General features: G+C 36.2%; 2 protein-coding genes across 4 annotated transcripts in view; one reads left to right on the forward strand and one right to left on the reverse strand.

Annotated features, from left to right (window-relative positions):
* Positions 1-7,101, forward strand: part of LOC107624974 (uncharacterized) — a 38,014-nt gene extending 30,913 nt beyond the window's left edge. For all 3 annotated transcript variants that reach the window (XM_088504822.1, XM_088504820.1, XM_088504823.1), the window contains 5 exons: positions 194-931; positions 1,161-1,997; positions 2,424-4,466; positions 4,877-5,762; positions 6,692-7,101. In XM_088504822.1, the coding sequence (XP_088360948.1) occupies positions 194-931; positions 1,161-1,997; positions 2,424-4,466; positions 4,877-5,725 (4,467 nt within the window). In that variant the 3' untranslated portion in view covers positions 5,726-5,762; positions 6,692-7,101. The remainder of the gene's footprint in view (positions 1-193; positions 932-1,160; positions 1,998-2,423; positions 4,467-4,876; positions 5,763-6,691) is intronic.
* Positions 7,102-18,166: 11,065 nt separating this feature from the next.
* LOC148573033 (uncharacterized) lies at positions 18,167-18,529 on the reverse strand. Its single transcript, XM_088505636.1, has one exon. The coding sequence runs from the start codon at positions 18,527-18,529 to the stop codon at positions 18,167-18,169; it is 363 nt and encodes a 120-aa protein (XP_088361762.1).
* Between the last annotated feature and the right edge of the window lie 339 nt (positions 18,530-18,868).

The following is an 18,868-nucleotide window of genomic DNA, read 5'->3' on the forward strand; positions in this document are numbered from 1 at the left end:
TCCTGAAAGCAAGCATGTTGTTAAATCATTTTATGCTTTATCATTTGCTCTAGTTTGATACATTGCTGCACTTGTCCCTATAATCTAGATTCAAATAGGAAGAGAATTTTGAAGTTCTACTAATATTCAACCATTTGGGTTATATGAATTATTACAATATAATTGACTATAAATTTATTTGCAATATGTACAGAAATATTTTGAAGGCATGGACGAGATAAGTGTTCATGAACATCCATACCTACAAGAAGTCTGGCAAGGTGGTAAAAATGATCTGCAAAAAGATTGGTTTTACAATTTGGAATCTTTGACCTTGAGTGGGATTGAATTTGAATTATATGCAATTCCATCTAATGTTCTTTGTTGCCTGAAGAGACTAAAAGAACTTACTGTGCGTGATTGCGACAAAATAAAATCCATCTTTGAGATGAATGACACCGTGTTTAGGGGAACATTCCAATTAAAGAAGTTGTATTTAGACTGGCTACCGAATATGACACATGTGTGGGAAATGGATAATCAAGGAATTTCCTGCTTTCAAAATCTGCAAGAAGTGATTGTTGAGTCATGTGACAAATTGGAAACACTATTCCCTACAGCTCTGGCCAGGGATCTTAGGATGCTCGAGCAGCTTGATGTAAGTTTCTGCGATGAGTTGCTAGAAATTGTTGGAAGGGAAGATGGAGAGAAAGAGAAAAAGGAAGCAGAAGAAGGCACTACAGGAAAGAGTTTGTTTCCTCGATTAACAAAGCTGAAACTAAATATATTGCCGCAGCTCACTTGCTTTTGCTCTACAACGTTCACTCTGGGTTGCCCCGAGTTACACGTATTAGACGTGATTGGCTGTAATAAGTTGCAGCTATTTCAGGGTCAGCTAAAAGCAGAAGATAGTACTTCAATTACCATACATCCCACTTTCTCGAGCATACAGGTAACATACATGAATTATCTGCTCTCACACTCTGGCGCATTCTTTCTTTCGTTTTCTTCTAATTGTCTGATTAAGAGAAATGTTGTGTACTTATTCTTCCTCTTATAGCAAGTCAATGTATATTACAGTTTCACCACTGGGCTTGATGTAGGGATGTATATTGTCTCATTAATTAATTCAGACTTCTTCCCTTTCTTTGATGGAGTATATTTGTTTTCACCTGGAATAGGTTATTTCTGAGGTGGAGCATTTGTGTCTTAATTGGAAAGACACTTCGGTGTTATGTTCATTGTTAAGTCAAGTTGCAGATGATGAAAAACTTCAATATTTAAATGTGCTCGAGTTATACTTAGATGATGATGTGAATGAGAAGTCCACTTTGCCTTTGCAACTGCTTGAGAAGACACCCAATTTAGAAAAATTGGAAATATACTATTGTATTATCCAGGAGATATTCTCTCAATTAGATACTCCCAAAATCATCAATAGTAATGGGACTCTCGGAAACTTGAAACAGTTGCATCTGTTTGATTTATCTGAACTGAGCTCCATTAGTGGTTTAGAGCACCTGCCAAAGCTACAGTTACTATATGTTTCTGAATGTCCAAGTTTGACATCATTAGTAGTGCAATCTGGCTCCAATCTGAATGAACTGAAAATAAGCAGGTGTCATAGATTAGCATGTTTATTCACATCCCGAACAGCAAGAATGTTAAAAAACCTCAAGGAGATGTGTATTTACAGTTGCGAATCAATGAAAGAAATCGTGGGAGAAGATGAGCAAGATGAGATACAGGAGAATCAAGAGATCAAATTTGAGCGACTAGAGAGGATAAGACTTGAAGATTTGGAAAGCCTGGATTGCTTTTATCCAGGCAATGCTACTCTGCAGTTACCCTCTTTGATTCAGGTGGAGATACTAGAGTGCCCCAAGGTGAAAATTTTCTCTCGTGGTCCGATAAATGCGGAATCCTTTAGAGGAATTCGATATTCTTACTACCAAGATGATGATTTGGTCTTCCACAGTGATCTTAACTCCAGCATAGGAAGGTTGTTCTTGTATCAGGTAAGGACTCTTATCTGTATCCAATTTTGTTGTGACAAAAACATAATTTGACTATCGCATCTTACAATGAAGTAAAATTTTGTATCTCACTGCAAATTTTGTTACAATTTCAAAAAGACTATTTCTTAAATTAATGATGATTAATACACATATAGTTTGATTAAATATAATATTGAAAATCTTAAACCGCTGAGAAATTTAAGTCCTAGTAATATTTTTTCTTGCTGTTCATATTGAATAGTTATTGTCAAGGATGAATTAGGACATTATGATGCTTGTAGTCCAGCTAGATTAAGAGGCAAAACTGATTCATATGAACTATAAAAATACCAGTAAACATTATTTATTGAGTATGAATATGCTCTCATTGATATAATGTGTTTTCCTGACTTTCCCTTTCTTCCCTTTTCTTCCTTTTAATTCCAGGGACATTTAGCTCTTGGTGATTTTCCACAGCTGGAAGAGATATGGCTTGGTGCACAGGAGATTCCAAGTGACTTTTCTTTCAGCAAATTGAAATCTTTGAAGGTGGAAGGATGTGAATTTTTATCTGATGCAGTACTGTCATCTCATTTATTTCCTCTGCTAGAAAATTTGGAAGAGTTGTGCGTACAAAAATGTGATCGTGTGAAGGCAATATTTGATTTGAAGGATACATCAACTCGTGATCCAAACATGATTGTTACACTTGGATTGAAGACACTGATTTTGAAGCAGTTGCCAACTCTGAGGCATGTTTGGAACAAGGATCCTGAAGGATATCTCAGTCTTCCATCTCTCTGCAAAGTTATTGTTGATGAATGTAAAAGTATAAAGACTTTGCTCCCGTCATCAAATACCGAAAAAGAAGAACCATGTGCAATATTGCCATCTCATTTACTTTCGTTCTTAAGTAAGTTGGAAGAGTTGCAGGTGCGAAAATGTGATTCTGTTGGGGCAATATTTGATATGATAGATGCACCAAAACATGATGCAGACATGATTATTATTCCCTTGAGGACATTGATCTTGGAGCGGCTTCCAAATCTGAGCCATGTTTGGAACAGTGACCCTAAAGGAAGCCTGAGCCTTGCATTGGAGAAAGTTACTGTCAATGAATGTAAAAGCATAAAGAGTTTGTTTCCAGCATCAGTTGCAAAAGATAATATACAAAAGTTAGATGTGAGATGCTGTGCCGAGTTAGTGGAAATTGTTGCAAACAATGAAGCAACGATAAAAGAAGCAAACAAAGAGGTTACTATTTTCACGAAGTTAACCTCATTGACACTCTGTGATTTGCCAAATCTGAAGAGCATTTGTTCTGAAATGCAAATTATAGATTCATCAAAGTTGGATGGCTGTGAAAAATCTTCATCAAGTGCAATACTACCATCTTATTTACTTCCTTGCCTAAGTAAGTTGGAAGAGTTGCAGGTGCAAAAATGTGATTCTGTTGAGGCAATATTTGATGTGATAGATGCACCAACACATGATGCAAACATGATTGTTATTCCCTTGAAGACATTGATTTTGGAGCAGCTTCCAAATCTGAGCCATGTTTGGAACAAGGATCCTAAAGGAAGCCTGAGCCTTTCGTTGGAAAAAGTTACTGTCAATGAATGTAAAAGCATAAAGAGTTTGTTTCCAGCATCAGTTGCAAAAGATAATATACAAAGATTAGATGTGAGAAGCTGTGTGAAGTTAGTGGAAATTGTTGCAAACAATGAAGCAGCCAAAGAAGAAGCAAACAAAGAGGTTACTTTGCTCACGAAGTTAACCTCATTGACACTCTGTGATTTGCCAAATCTGAAGAGCATTTGTTCTGAAATGCAGATTATAGATTCATCAGATGTGGATGGCTGTGAAAAACTTTCCTCAAGTGCAATACTTCCATCTTATTTACTTCCATGTCTAAGTAAGTTGGAAGAGTTGCAGGTGCAAAAATGTGATTCTGTTGAGGCAATATTTGATGTGATAGATGCACCAACACATGACTCAAACATGATTATTACAATTCCCTTGAAGAGAATGACTTTGGAGCATCTTCCAACTATGAGGCATGTTTGGAACAAGGATCCGCAAGGTAGTATCAGCCTTGCATTGGAAGCAGTTACCATCAATGAATGTAAAAGCATCAAGAGTCTGTTTCCAGCATCAGTTGCCAAAGATAACCTACAAAAATTAGAAGTGAGAAATTGTGTGGAGTTGGTGGAAATTGTTGCTAGAGATGAAGCAGCCACCAAAGAAGCAAGTAAAGAGCTAGCTATGTTTCCCAAGTTAACTTTGTTGGTGCTATGTGATTTGCCAAATCTTGGTTGTATCTGTTCTGGAATGCAAATTCTTGATTGGCCACTATTAGAAAAATTAAATGTTTATCATTGTGAAAATCTGAAGGTATTAGCAGCAAATTCCCCAAATTCTCCACGTTCTTATCCAGAGGATCAAGATACCATTACAATAGAAAGTCATGGCATCCTTTCAACTGGATCGGTATGTCCGAAAGCTCTGTTACCAGCAATTTGCACTGAGTTCTCATGTTTATTAGTTTGATATATAACTTCCAAGTTTCTGGTTAAACACAGAGAATATGCATTTAGTCTTTATAGATATTGAAGAGGTTTATTTTACTTTTTATAAATCTGTTAAAACACACACGTGTGCATAAATTTCTATTATATTTTCATACCTAATCATGCATATCCTTAACTTTTATAAATGTCACTTTTTAATATTGCTAGCTGAAAGCAGGGACTAAAAGTTATTAGTAAAATGAGGAATCAAAAGAGAGTGAATTAATTTGTTATTCCAATAGTTATAAATACTAAATAACTAAATTCTAGAAAAGGTAAATTAAATGGACATTGTCCCTATCTTAATTTCTTATTGATTTCTTATCCTAGGTTGCCCTTCAGTTGGTGAAACTGTCCCTGAATAAGGAAGACATCATTATGATTGAGCAAGAACTACCTCATGTGGACCTCCAAAAAATAAAAACCCTCACTTTGCAGAGTTTTAATGATGATTCAGATACATTTCCAAATGATTTCTTTACAAAGGTGCCACTACCCAATATAAAAAAGCTACGCCTGATAGACAGTGCTTTTGAAGCGTTATTCCACTCGCAAAGGCCTGAGCTAGAACAACATACCAAAATCCTTTCACAGCTTAAAAAATTGGAGCTTAAAAATCTATACAAGCTCAAATCCATAGGGTTGGAGCACAGTTGGGTGGCCCCACTTCTTGAAAATCTCAAGGTCTTGAAAGTCTTGGAATGCAGTTGTTTGACAAATTTGGTACCATCTACTGTACAATCTTTCTCCTGCTTGACTGAACTGCATGTAGAGGGTTGTGCAAGATTGCAATACTTGTTCACATCCTCAACTGCCAAACGTTTGGTTGCATTGGACGAGATATCTGTTTCCAACTGTGAATTGCTGGAAACCGTAGTGGCACATGAAGAGAGTGATAAACCAGATGATCAAGTGATATTCCCGGAACTCTGGAACCTGTCTCTCAGCAAGTTACCAAGACTTGGAAGCTTCTACACAGGGAACTCAACTTTGAAGTTCCGGTGGTTGATGAATGTTACGATCACCGAGTGCAAGTGCATGGAAACTTTCTCTCGCGGTAATCTGGTGGTAGCACACAAGCTACGAAATGTGGATATAGATGAAGAGCATTTGTCCAAAGTTGATCTGAATACTGTGATCCAGCAACAGTTTGAGAAAAAGGAAAGGAAGCAACCTTAAGTTAGCACAATCAAAATCTCACTCACACGACTTATTCGTAAGTGTATACATACTATTCAATACTACCCAATTCAAACTTAAATAACTGTTTATTTGGATATGTTGGTTTTTTAATACACCACTTTGTCTAATTGGGCAATAAGTTTAAAATGGAGGGAATATTGTCTAATGAGCTAAGTTAATTCTCAAGGGTAAGAACTACATATGCTGGTAACTGATATTAACTAATTACACCATGTCTATCTGCTCATAGTATATGTTTTTTTTTCCCGTGCTGCAGTGCACTAGTTGGAAGCTAAACATTCAAGAAAATTGTACTGGTTCAGTTTTTGATTATTTTAATTTTCATTAGTGATGGCTCTGTTCATCATCTAATGATTGTTGTCCTTTGTGAATATTAATTAGCCACAGCCACAATTGGTTGATGTTTATTCCACCTGAATTATTTTGATACTTTGAAGAGAGTAATTGTGAAAAAGATTCATTCAACATTGAGTAATACATACGTGACTTGATATATAAGTTAGATATACACTGAATTCACAATTGATTCTCATTCGATCTTCTTCTAGAACATGTCTGACATCTTTATAACAAAGTATCTCTAGGTGAGTTTTTTGCAGAGATAGCAAATATTGAAGGGTGTGTTTGATTTATTTATTTATTTATTTATTTATTTTCAGAATTTTATGAAAGAAAAAGGTAAAAACAGTAAAAATAATAAAATTCTGTTTTCCGTTTTCACTTTCGGTTGTTTTTTCTTCACAAAATTCTGAAAATAAGAAACATTGAAAATGAAAACACAAAATAAACGCATTAGACCTTGCGTTGTAAATGTGACTTGGTTTGGGTGGTTGTAATTCAACACATGAAGAATCTTATTTAATTTCTTTTCTTTCAATTCTAAAACTGTTTTTACTTTTTGCAAATATCTTACATACCTGTTTATGAAATTTTATGTTGAAGGTTGTATGGGACTCCAAATGCAGCAAGAGCAAAAGTGGATCACATCATGACAACAACTGTTCAAATAATAAAGTGGTTGTTTCTTTATTGTTGAAATGTGGTGTGCATGAAATAAGTTCCCTGTAATCTTACAGAGAAGAAGTGTGAATGGCTTTTAAGTGACATGAAAGTATTATTATTTTGTATTTTCGTACATGATGTGAGGTGTGTGTATTATTTTGAAGTTATTGAAACTGTACTTGTAGAAAATAAAAGTGACCTCCAATTTTAGAGGAGTATGGTTTGTGTAGAAGTTGTGAGAGATTGTTCTAAGAACAGAGTTGACAATGGCATATATGTTTAAAACTTCGATAAAGATGACTTGTATGTTTAGAGAAGAGATAAGACATATGTAGTTGTTTCTTTGCTTAGGCTCCCCTATCATGCTTCCGAGGTTTGCATTATGGTTTTGAAAATTACGAAAACTAGAATGATGACTCAAATAAATGATAACAGCTGTTAATAAATATTATAAAACAATTTTAAATACATAATTACAAATATGAATAGAAAAATATTTTGTGAAATAATAAAAGTTTAATCACATGAAAATATTCGTTATAAATTTATACAAATTTTAAGATTTGCAGTTATTTATAGGTCAAATTATCTTTACTAAAAATTTTATATATACACATAAAAAATTAGTCATTATATATTTGCGTATAAGTATTTGTGTTGTTTCACTTTTAATGTGTATTTTATATTTTAATATGTATTTTATACAAGTAACTGTTTTTTGTGTATGCACATAGCATCGTTGTATCTTTATTCATTTCTATTTCAAAAATTAAAATTTTATATGTCTATATTATCAATTATTTTGATAAGTATAAATAAATTGTACTTTTATTGGATAGAATTAAAATATAAATATTAAAATAAAATAATATTATTTTAAAGGAGAAATTTGTTTGGTGTATTGGAGATCTTGAACAGAATTTTTAGTTCTTTAAATAGAAGAGAGAAGGGTAGCTAGCTAATGAGATGGACTATGTCCATATTGTTGATTCTTGTTTCGGGCCTTACCTAGAACTCGATGGTTGGGCTTTGAAGGGAAGACCCAAACATTAAAGGGGGGTGGTCTCCGACTTGTTCGAGTCTGGGAGCCGCCGTCTGAGTTGTATGTTTCGAAGAATGGCGGGTGGTACCTGCAAAGACACTCCGATGCCTAAGTCAGCAAAAGGGTAAGCAGGTTTTGAATGAATTGGAACTTGATTTTACCTGAGTTTATCAGTGTATTTATAGGTGATGATCCAATAACCACCGTTGAAGTAGTTCCACTTCTGGGGGTGGATAACTGTCCCTTTATCTTAGGGTTGTTGGGATATCTCTTCTAGAAGTGGGTGAGAGATTTTAGGAGGCAGTTATTCACTTAGATAAGTATTGGCTGCCTTCTGGCGTTGACTCTGACCTCTTTAAGGAGCTCGGACAAACAGTGAAGGCCAACCTTTTGGATTGGGCCTCTTAACTTAGTTTGGGCCTGGCTTATTACTTGGGACAGGGTATGAACAGTGCCCCTACTCGATTCCGATATCTTTTTGTGAGTTGGATTCGAGTATTGGATTCAGGAATATTCGAGTTGGCTTCTTACCATCACGTCGGAAAACCGACGTGATTTTGGTTTCTGGAAAGGCATGATTTCAAATTATGAACTGTCCCGTCGCTTTGGCTTTTCGCATTTATGAGTGGAGGGCGGTTACATTGGTAACGGTGCGCTCCCTTAATGAGGGGGTCACTTGATGATAATGCCCCTAACACCTTATAAATGTCTTTCCCTCCTCTTTCTTCATTTTCTTTTGTCTTCTCTTTGAAGTTTTCTCTTTCTGCTCCTTCATTTTCTTACTCAAACCCTTGGGCTCTTTCTCTTTGCTATTCTGCAGCGTCGTACTTGGGATTTTTCTTTATCTTTTTCACAAAGGTTAGTTCTTTGCACCCTCTTTTCATTTTTACAGTATTTTCTTTATCTTTGCTTGATATACTGTATGTCGGAGAGGGGTCTTGTATCTTTAATGCATTTTTGTTATTTGTAGTAAGAAATTCTGGGATTTTTGCATTTTCTTTTTTACAAAAATAATTTCTTTTGCCGCTATTGACTGCTTTCTTTGTTTGTTTTAGAAGAAGTGTCTTATCTTCGAGAGCCCTGTTTTTTTATGGTTTCTTTTTCCTTGTAGGTTTTATCACTTTTATATACACTTCCTCATTATTGAAAAATGTCTTCTCGTATCCCTGAGACTCTCTTAAGATGGGTAGATGCCTCAGTTCTTTTTGAAAGCTCTGTAGTGGATAACGTTTTTATGATCGAACTCCGAAAATACCATAGTATCTGTAGTCTTGATGCTGATGAACCTAAGTATGAGTTAGTAGCACCAGACCCTGAGGATCGGGTTTGCTGTGGGAGGACTGATGATTCTGACCCCCACTTCTTTTTCATGTATGACCGCCTCTTCACCCGCTTGGGGGTTACTTTCCGTTTTTCCGACTTTGAGGTAAAGGTTTTATCTCATTGCCGGGTGGCTCCTACCCAACTCTACCCCAATTCTTGGGGTTTCCTAAAAATATACCAACTCATTAGCCAAGAGCTTGACTTCCTGACTTCTTTACGAATCTTTTTCTACCTTTTTCACCTGACTAAGCCTTTCAGTGCTTCAAATAAACAAAACAAACAACAGTGGGTGTCTTTCCGAGCTATTCAAGGCCGGAAAGTATTTTCCATCTTTGATGAATCTTTCCATGATTTCAAAAACTTTTCTTCAAGATCCAGGCTGTAGAGGACCATCACCTTTTTTTTCCAAACGAAAATAACGAGCCCCGATTTCTCCTGTACTGGTTCGAGACCTCTCCTATAGAGAAATATGATCTAACTAACTTGGATGAAATAGAGGAGGCTATTGTTGGGTTTTTCCGAGAGGCTTGGGGGCGGGCTCCAAACCTGGATACCAAGAAATTTCTTCTTGGCTCTCCAAATTTTGTACGGATCGAGCTAGGTAGTTTTTTTTTTATCTCTTTGGTGCTAATTTCGATAACTTCCGACTTGTATTTATTCCAACTTGTATACTAACCAAGTTTTTTTTCTTTGGGAAATGGTGAAAAGTGGGTCGAGCGCTGCTTACCAGAAGGTGCAGGAGGCGAAGAGGAAGGCTCGTGCCCGAGCTGACGCCCAGAAAGTTGGAACTTTTAGCAATCTTCTCTCCCATGGGTCTGGTTTGGGGACCTCTTCTTCCAGGCCGATTTTGGTAAATCCTATTCCTACTCCTCCTCTTCCTCCTCCTTCCCCTGTCCTCCCGATTCAGCCCCCTCCAGAACCTGAGAATAAAAAATGCAAGACCTCGGAGACCGGTTCCTCTATTGCTGGGGAGGCCAGTTTTGATGGTCCAAAATTCGCGAGGAAGCACATCCTTCCATACAGTTAATTTTCTATGGATGATGCTTCCCTTCGAAACCATCTTCAGGTTCTAATTCGGGGGGGAATTTGGACTGCCGGGGTCTATACTTCTCTTCTTGATATTTTTAACAAGGCTCCCTTAAGTGCTTCTAAAAAATCCATAGAAGACCTTGAAGGGAGGATTGTCATGTATCAGGAAGAGGAGAAGAGGCTGCAGGAGGAGAATTCTTGGTTGAAGGAAGAGCTTGTCCAACTCCAGGGGAGGGAGAAAAAATTAATGGGCCAATGTGCTATGACTGAGGGGTTGAAGGAGAAGTCTGAGAAAAATTATGTTAGGCTCTTTTCGGATAATCTTGATCTGAAAAAATAGCTGGACCTGAATCGGGAGGCCTATCAGGACTTGGAGGACTCCATTGTTGAGAGTCTTGAATAGATGTTTAGGGTGTTTAAGGAACAAGTCGGAGTGATTGCTCCCGACTTGGACCTTTCTCCCCTTTGCCCCGATAAAGTGGTTGTCAATGGAGAGATAGTTTCTCCTCTTCGTCCTGAGACAGAATCTGATTTGAAGACTCGTGGGCAGCGCATTATTGAATCTCCTTCTCCTGAGGCTGAGTAGATGGAAGGGTTCCTGCCGAGTTCTTCTTTTCATCCAGGCGAAGCTCCGACCACTACTTCCGAAGAGATGCTTCCGACCCCTCCGACTTCCACGACTGCAGCTCCGACTTCCTCTCTTGGAGATGATTTGAACCCCCTTCTTGATCTGAAGTGATTGAAGCTATTTTAAGGCCTGACTTGTGGGTCCTTTTTATGAAATCTTTTTATATTTATTTGTATACTTTGCTTGAGGTTCCTTAACATTGGGTCCTTTTTATAGGGTCTTTAACAACAATTGTTGTTTCTGGTCCTTTTTTGGGCAGGACCTTTAACAAAGTAATCGTTTTATTGTTTATGTGATAACGCTGCGTTTATTTGAAAACTTTTGTTGAATGATTTAAGGCCTTTACAAGGTTTTTTTGAAAAAACCTTTGTTTTGATTTTTGGACAGAAAGCTTTTACTATGTGAAGCCTTTTAAGTTATGAGAAAACCTTTTTGCTAAGTAATGTTTTTCTTTGGCAAAGTCTTTATGAAAAGCTTTTATCGTTGATTCCCTAAGGAACTCTCACATCTCTTTGTTTTCCATTACTCTGACCTTGTACGTTCAATTTTGCTTTGTCTGTTGAATCGTTTATATAACTTAGGTTATTCTTGTGATGTATTTTACTCTGCTCGGGCTTTCCAACTTGTAAGTCATAAGCTATATCGTGTCCGAGCTTGCCATAATCATTTTTTATAACCTCTTTACACTGACTTGTGCCTTGTCGCTTTATCTTGCCGACCATGTAGGTCGGTTGGTGCGGAATTTATAACCACAAACTAACCGGCAAGTGCACCAGGTCGTACCAAGTAATACCTCAGGTGAGTGAGGGTCGATCCCACGAGGATTGATGGATCAAGCAACAATGATCGAGTGATTGGCTTAGTCAGACAAACAGAAAATGGTGTTTGAGATTTCAAAAGCATTAAACAGTAAATTCAGAATATCAGAAGACATGCAGTAAATAAGTTGAGAATAATATATGGAGAAACAGTTAAGGCTTCAGAGTTATCTATTTTCTGGATTGATTTTTCTTACTAACTATTTTAATCATGCAAGATTTAATTCATGGCAAACTATATGTGACTAAACCCTAATTCCTTAGACCTTTTTAGTCTCCTCTAACTCTCATCAACCGCCAATTTCTTGGTCAATTAATTCCAATTAGATGGTGAAGTTTAATTCTAGTTATTATGCCACAAAAATCCTAATTATCCAAATATAAGAGGATTATATGTCACGTATCCCGTTAAGTCCAGATAATTAGAATTTAGGAGAAATTATTTTCAAGCTGTTGTTCAAGTAAAGAGCTTTTCCAAGTTATACAAGAACTCAATTAGAAAGAGGGTTATACTTCCGTTCCACCCAAATTCATAAGATAACGAACGAAAATAATTCTTGAATTATAAATCAGTACATGAATTAAACTAGAGAAACAATAGACAGAGCTCCTAACCTTAACAGTGGATGTTTAGTTGCTCATGGTTCATAGTGGAAACTAGGATTCTCTTAAATTGTAAATTGGAATGAGGTGGAATAATAGAAGAGAAGTTTCTTTTTTCCTTTTATATCTAATCCTAATTAATTTAAAATCTATTTTCTAAAATTAAAATAATATCTTTTCCTATTTTAAAATAAAATACAAATTTAAATCAAAATTAGTTAATCTTCGAGCACTCCTAATTCGGACGCTGGGACCACCAATCATGCGCCTTACTTGGTGAACTTCTGCGCCTAACTTGAGTTGTTGTTGTGCATTGTGCATGCTTGTTAGTGTCTTGCGCCTTACTCAAGGATACCTTGCACCTTACTTGAGCTTGGATGCATGGTTTTGAGTTCACTTGAATGATTCTGTGCCTTACTTGGAGAATTTGTGTGCCTTACTTGAGGAGTCACGCCTATAGTTGCATGTTGTTGTTGTCTTGCGCCTAACTTGAGAAATCTCAAGTTAGGCGCAGCCTTGGCCAAATTGGTGGGAGAAAATGTGGACTATTATATATCATTGGAAAGCTCTAGAAGTTTGCTTTCCAACGCCACTAAAATCACGTCCATTGGACCTCTGTAGCTCGAGTTATTCAGGTTCGAGTGCAGAGAGATCAGGTTGACAGCATCATTCGCCTTCTTCTTTTTTTCTGTGAAAACTCCATCAAATACAGCCAAATGCTACCTAAAATAAACAGAATTACACACGACTCAAAGTAACATCCATAGTGGATAAAAGATAATTAATTCTTGATTAAACTCAACAAATTAAATGCAAATTCACTAGAAAAAGATAGGAAAGATGCTCACGCATCACAACACCAAACTTGAATTATTGCTTGTCCTCAAGCAACCAAACTAATATAGGCTTAGGATGTGAATTTGCATGAGAATGAGAGTTTGATTAAGCTCATGTCTCTTCTTATATTAGGGTTTACAACCGCAATCCTGAATAGTTCTGGCATCCCATTCTCCTTTGATTTAGAAGGATGTCATTGTCATTCGGAATTAGAATTTGGATAATATTATGAATTCTCTAATCTTTTGTACTTCAATTTAATCCTTGAACACAGCAAATTTCTTTTGATTCTCTTTTCTTTGGTGCTTTGCACCTTGAGCCTAGCCGTGACTTTAAATGTTTTGTCTCAAGTTTTACTTGACACAAAAACACCACAAGCACTTAACTAGGGAACTCTCTTTAAGTTCTGATTTTTCTTTCAGTTACTCCCAGACAGTAGTGCTCAAAGCCTTTGGCATACTCTGTTAAATGCATTTGATCTCGACTCTTGGTGTTCTATCTCAAGGATTACTTGACACAATCACACCACAAGCATATGACCAGGGAAACAACTCTTTGAGCTTTTAATCATGTCTGACCTCCCTAGTCATTGATGCTCAGAGCCTTGGACCTTGCTTTTATTTTTCTTTTACTGTTTCTTCTACTTCAAGGATTAAACTTTCACTTATTGCAGAGAATTCATAATAGTTCTCTAAATTTCTGTTCCTTGTACATTAACATTTTTTTATTCAAATTTAAATATGCACTGTTCATGTCATGCATTCAGAGTCACAGAAAATACCACCACATTTGGATAAATGAGACTACTCTTAAAATTAAACTCAATTTCTCATGCATTACATCTTTTCTTCTTTCTTTTTGATTTCAAGTTTAGTGGACAATACATGAGACACCTTTCAACATTAAAGCAAATAACAGAAAATTTTAAAATAGTAGAACTAAACTAGAACATAGAAATTGAAATAACAAAGGATCATGCAGACATTCAAGTAAAACAGCAGAAAACAGGAATATAACATAATAAGAATGGAAGGAAATATAGAATGAAAGGAACTCAACCACCTCAGGTATCCTAGTGGCCGTCTCATTCTTCAGGTTGTGCTTCTCCGTGAAGATGATTTACCTCCCTTTGGTGCCATTAAAATAAACAGAAAAGCCACAAGCGAAGCGACAACACCAAAGTTAAAAGTTTGCTTGTCCTCAAGCAAAAAAAAAAAAAAAAAAACTGAAAATAGGGAGGGACATAAAAAGATGTACGGAGGAGTAACAACAAATATTATTGCAAAAGAAGAAGAAAATGATAAAAGGACAAAAAATATTAAAATAATTGAAATATATATTTTTTAATTTTATTTTATTTTATTTCTTTTTTTGTATTTTTTTTAAATTTATATATATAGTGATTTATTTACTAATTTATTTATTTATTTATATATATAAAAAAGGGGAGGGGGGGGGTCGTATATATATATATATATATATATATAAGAAGGGGTATATATATATATATTAAGGGATGAGGGTGGAAGGGGGAGGGCTTTCGGTCAAAGGTAAAACAAAGTTGTGATGCGATTGGGAATGGAAGGGAAAAAGGAAAAGGAATAAGGCTCGGGTGTGGGGATGGAATCAAACAGGATTTAGTTTAGGAATGGAATGATTTGGTCTAGAATTAGAGAATTCAATGAACGGGGGGTAGTTAGTAAGGGAGGGGGGCTGCGCCTAACTCAAGGTTTTGGTGCGCCTGACTTGATGTGAGGCATCAGGAACCTGACTTGTGACTCGTCGCTTTATCTTGCCGACTATGTAGGTCGGTTTGTAAAATTTATAACCATAAATTAATCGATAAGTGCACCGGTTCGTACCAAATAATATCTCAGGTGAGTGAGGGTCGATCCCACAAAGATTGATAGATCAAGCAATAATGATTGAGTGATTGGCTTAATCAGACAAACAGAAAATGGTGTTTGAGATTTCAAAAGCATTAAATAGTAAATTCAGAATATTAGAAGACAGACAGTAAATAAGTTGAGAATAATATATAGAGAAACAGTTAAGGCTTCAGAGTTATCTATTTTCTGGATTGATTTTTCTTACTAACTATTTTAATCATGCAAGATTTAATTCATGGCAAACTATATGTGACTAAACCCTAATTTCTTAGACCTTTTTAGTCTCCTCTAACTCTCATCAACCGTCAATTCCTTGGTCAATTAATTCCAATTAGAGGGTGAAGTTTAATTCTAGTTATTATGCCACAAAAATCCTAATTATCCAAATATAAGAGGATTATATGTCACGTATCCCGTTAAGTCCAGATAATTAGAATTTAGGAGAAATTATTTTCAAGTTGTTGCTCAAGTAAAGAGCTTTTCTAAGTTATACAAGAACTCAATTAGAAAGAGGGTCATACTTCCGTTCCACCCAAATTCATAAGATAATGAACAAAAACAATTCTTGAATTATAAATCAGTACATGAATTAAACTAGAGAAACAATAGAATCAATCCATATAATAGACAGAGCTCCTAACCTTAACAGTGGAGGTTTAGTTGCTCATGGTTCAGAGTGGAAACTAGAATTCTCTTAAACTGTAAATTGGAATGAGGTGGAATAATAGAAGAGAAGTTTCTTTTTCCCTTTTATATCTAATCCTAATTAATTTAAAATGTATTTTATAAAACTAAAATAATATCTTTTCCTATTTTAAAATAAAATACAAATTTAAATAAGAATTAATTAAATCTTCGAGCACTTCTTATTCGGACGCTGAGACCACCAATCATGCGCCTTACTTGGTGAACTTCTACGCCTAACTTGAGTTGTTGTTGTGCATTGCGCGTGCTTGTTAGTGTCTTGCACCTTACTCAAGGATACCTTGCGCCTTACTTGAGTAAGGTGCAAGACGCTAACAAGCACGCGCAATGCACAACAACAACTCAAGTTAGGCATAGAAGTTCACCAAGTAAGGTGCATGATTGGTGGTCCCAGCGTCCAAATTAGGAGTGCTCGAAGATTTAATTAATTCTGATTTAAATTTGTATTTTATTTTAAAATAGGAAAAGATATTATTTTAGTTTTATAAAATAGATTTTAAATTAATTAGAATTAGATATAAAAGGGAAAAAGAAACTTCTCTTCTATTATTCCACCTCGTTCCAATTTACAGTTTAAGAGAATCCTAGTTTCCACTCTAAACCATGAGCAACTAAACCTCCACTGTTAAGGTTAGGAGCTTTGTCTATTATATGGATTGATTCTATTGTTTCTCTAGTTTAATTCATGTACTGATTTATAATTCAAGAATTGTTTTCGTTCGTTATCTTATGAATTTGGGTGGAACGGAAGTATGACCCTCTTTCTAATTGAGTTCTTGTATAACTTGGAAAAGCTCTTTACTTGAACAACAACTTGAAAATATATTCTCCTAAATTTCTAATTATCTGCATTTAACAGGATACGTGACATATAATCCTCTTATATTTGGGTAATTAGAATTTCTGTGGCATATAACTAGAATTGAACTTCACCCTCTAGTTGGAATGAATTGACCAAGGAATTGGCGGTTGATGAGAGTTAGAGGAGACTAAAAAGGTCTAAAGAATTAAGGTTTAGTCACATATGGTTTGCCATGAATTAAATCTTGCATGATTAAAATAGTTAGTAAGAAAAGTCAATCAGGAAAATAGATAACTCTGAAGCCTTAACTGTTTTTCCATATATTATTCACAACTTGTATACTGCTTGCTTTCTAATATTCTGAATTTATCGTTAATGATTTTGAATCTTCAAACACCATTTTCTGTTTGGCTAACTACGTAAATTAATCAACCATTTTTGCTTGATCCATCAATCTTCGTGGGATCGACCCTCATTTAGTTGAGGTACTACTTGGTACGACCCGGTGCATTTGCCGGTTAGTTTGTGGTTGTAAATTCCGCACTAAATTTTTTGCGGGTGTTTGAAGATTCAAAAGCATTAACAATAAATTCAGAATATTAGAAAGCAAGCAGTATACAAGTTGTGAATAATATATGGAGAAACAGTTAAGGCTTCACTATCTATTTTCCTTGATTGACTTTTTTTACTAACTATTTTAATCATGCAAGATTTAATTCTTGCGCCTTACTTGAGCTTGGACGCATGGTTTTGAGTTCACTTGAATGATTATGTGCCTTACTTGGAGAATTCGTGCGCCTTACTTGAGGAGTCACGCCTATGGTTGCGTGTTGTTGTTGTCTTGCGCCTAACTTGAGAAATCTCAAGTTAGGCGCAGCCTTGGTCGAATTGGTGGGAGAAAAGTGTGAATTATTATATATCGTTGGAAAGCTCTGGAAGTTATCTTTCCAAAGCCACTGAAATCACATCCATTGGACCTCTGTAGCTCGAGTTATTCAGGTTTGAGTGTACAGAGGTCAGGGTTGACAGCATCATTCGCCTTCTTCTCTTTTTCTGCGGAAACTCCATCAAATCCAGCCAAATGCTACTTAAAATAAACAGAATTGCACACGAATCAAAATAAAATCTATAGTGGCTAAAAGATAATTAATTATTGATTAAACTCAACAAATTAAATACAAATTCACTAGGAAAAGATAGGAAAGATGCTCACGCATCATCGGTCAACGGATTCTTGCGCTTTTTTGAGTTTAAGTCAATGCATATCGTAATAATGGAAAAAGGAAATTTTAAAGAGAAATAAGATAATATAAAGAGAGATATTATTATTAAATGTAATATGGCTTTATAAAGATGCTTTTGCTACTAAGGGGTGGGAATTGCTGCCCCCTAGTCCTTGCTGTGATGCCTCGTTAAAATCTCCTCTAGGAAAACTCCTTTTTTGGAAAAAACCATAAAGTCAGGAAAAAGAGTACATCAGGGAGCGAGGTTCGCTTCTAGCTGTAATATCTCTTCATATTGCAAGCGTGCCACGATCTGGGAAGCTCTGATCCTTCTAGGTCGGACACCTTATACTACCCTTTTCCTAAGACTTCAATTATCTTGTAGGGTCCTTTCCAATTTGCAGCAAGCTTTCCTTCGCCCGACTTGTTTACGCCGATGTCATTTCTGATAAGAACCAAGTCGTCTGAGTCGAAGCTTCTTCGAATGACTTTTTTGTTGTATATGTTCGTCATCCTTTACTTCAATGCTGCTTCTCGTATTTGGGCTTGTTCTCGGACTTCGGGGAGCAACTCAGGTTCTTCTTTTTGCACTTGAACATTGCCGACCTCGTCGTAAAATCTCACCCTTGGACTTTGCTCGTTGATCTCTATAGGGATCATGGCTTCTATACCGTAGGTAAGTTGAAAGGGTGTCTCTCCAGTAGTGGAAAGAGGTGTGGTTCGGTAGGCCCACAATACTTGGGGGAGCTCTTCAGTCCAAGCTCCCTTTGCTTCTTGAAGTCTTTTCTTAAGCCTTGCTAATGTAACCTTGTTAGCAGCCTCGGCTTGCCCATTTTCTTGAGAGTGCTCGACCGAGGTGAACTGATGCTTGATCTTCATGCTAGATACCAAGTTTCTGAATGTAGTGTTAGTAATTTGAGTACCATTATTTGTGGTGATGGAGTTAGGGACTCCAAACCTAGTAATGATATTCTTATAAAGGAACTTTCGACTTCTTTGTGCTGTGATGGTGGCTAAAGGCTCTGCTTCAATCCATTTTGTGAAATAGTCTACTCCCACTATGAGATATTTAACTTGTCCAGGCACTTGAGGAAAAGGCTCGAGTAGGTCCAGTCTCCATTTTATAAAAGGCTATGGAGAAGTTATACTAATTAATTCTTCTGGGGAAGCGACGTGAAAGTTGGCATGCATCTGACACGGTTGACACTTCCTCATAAT

Source organism: Arachis ipaensis, chromosome B2, assembly GCF_059453495.1.
Source record: "Arachis ipaensis isolate K30076 ecotype BB chromosome B2, ASM5945349v1, whole genome shotgun sequence".
NCBI classification, from domain to species: domain Eukaryota; kingdom Viridiplantae; phylum Streptophyta; class Magnoliopsida; order Fabales; family Fabaceae; genus Arachis; species Arachis ipaensis.

What these genes read in the sequence shown, in the direction of transcription:
- LOC148573033 (XM_088505636.1), bottom strand. Translation starts at nt 18,529, where the DNA reads ATGAAGATCAAGCATCAGTTCACCTCGGTCGAGCACTCTCAAGAAAAT.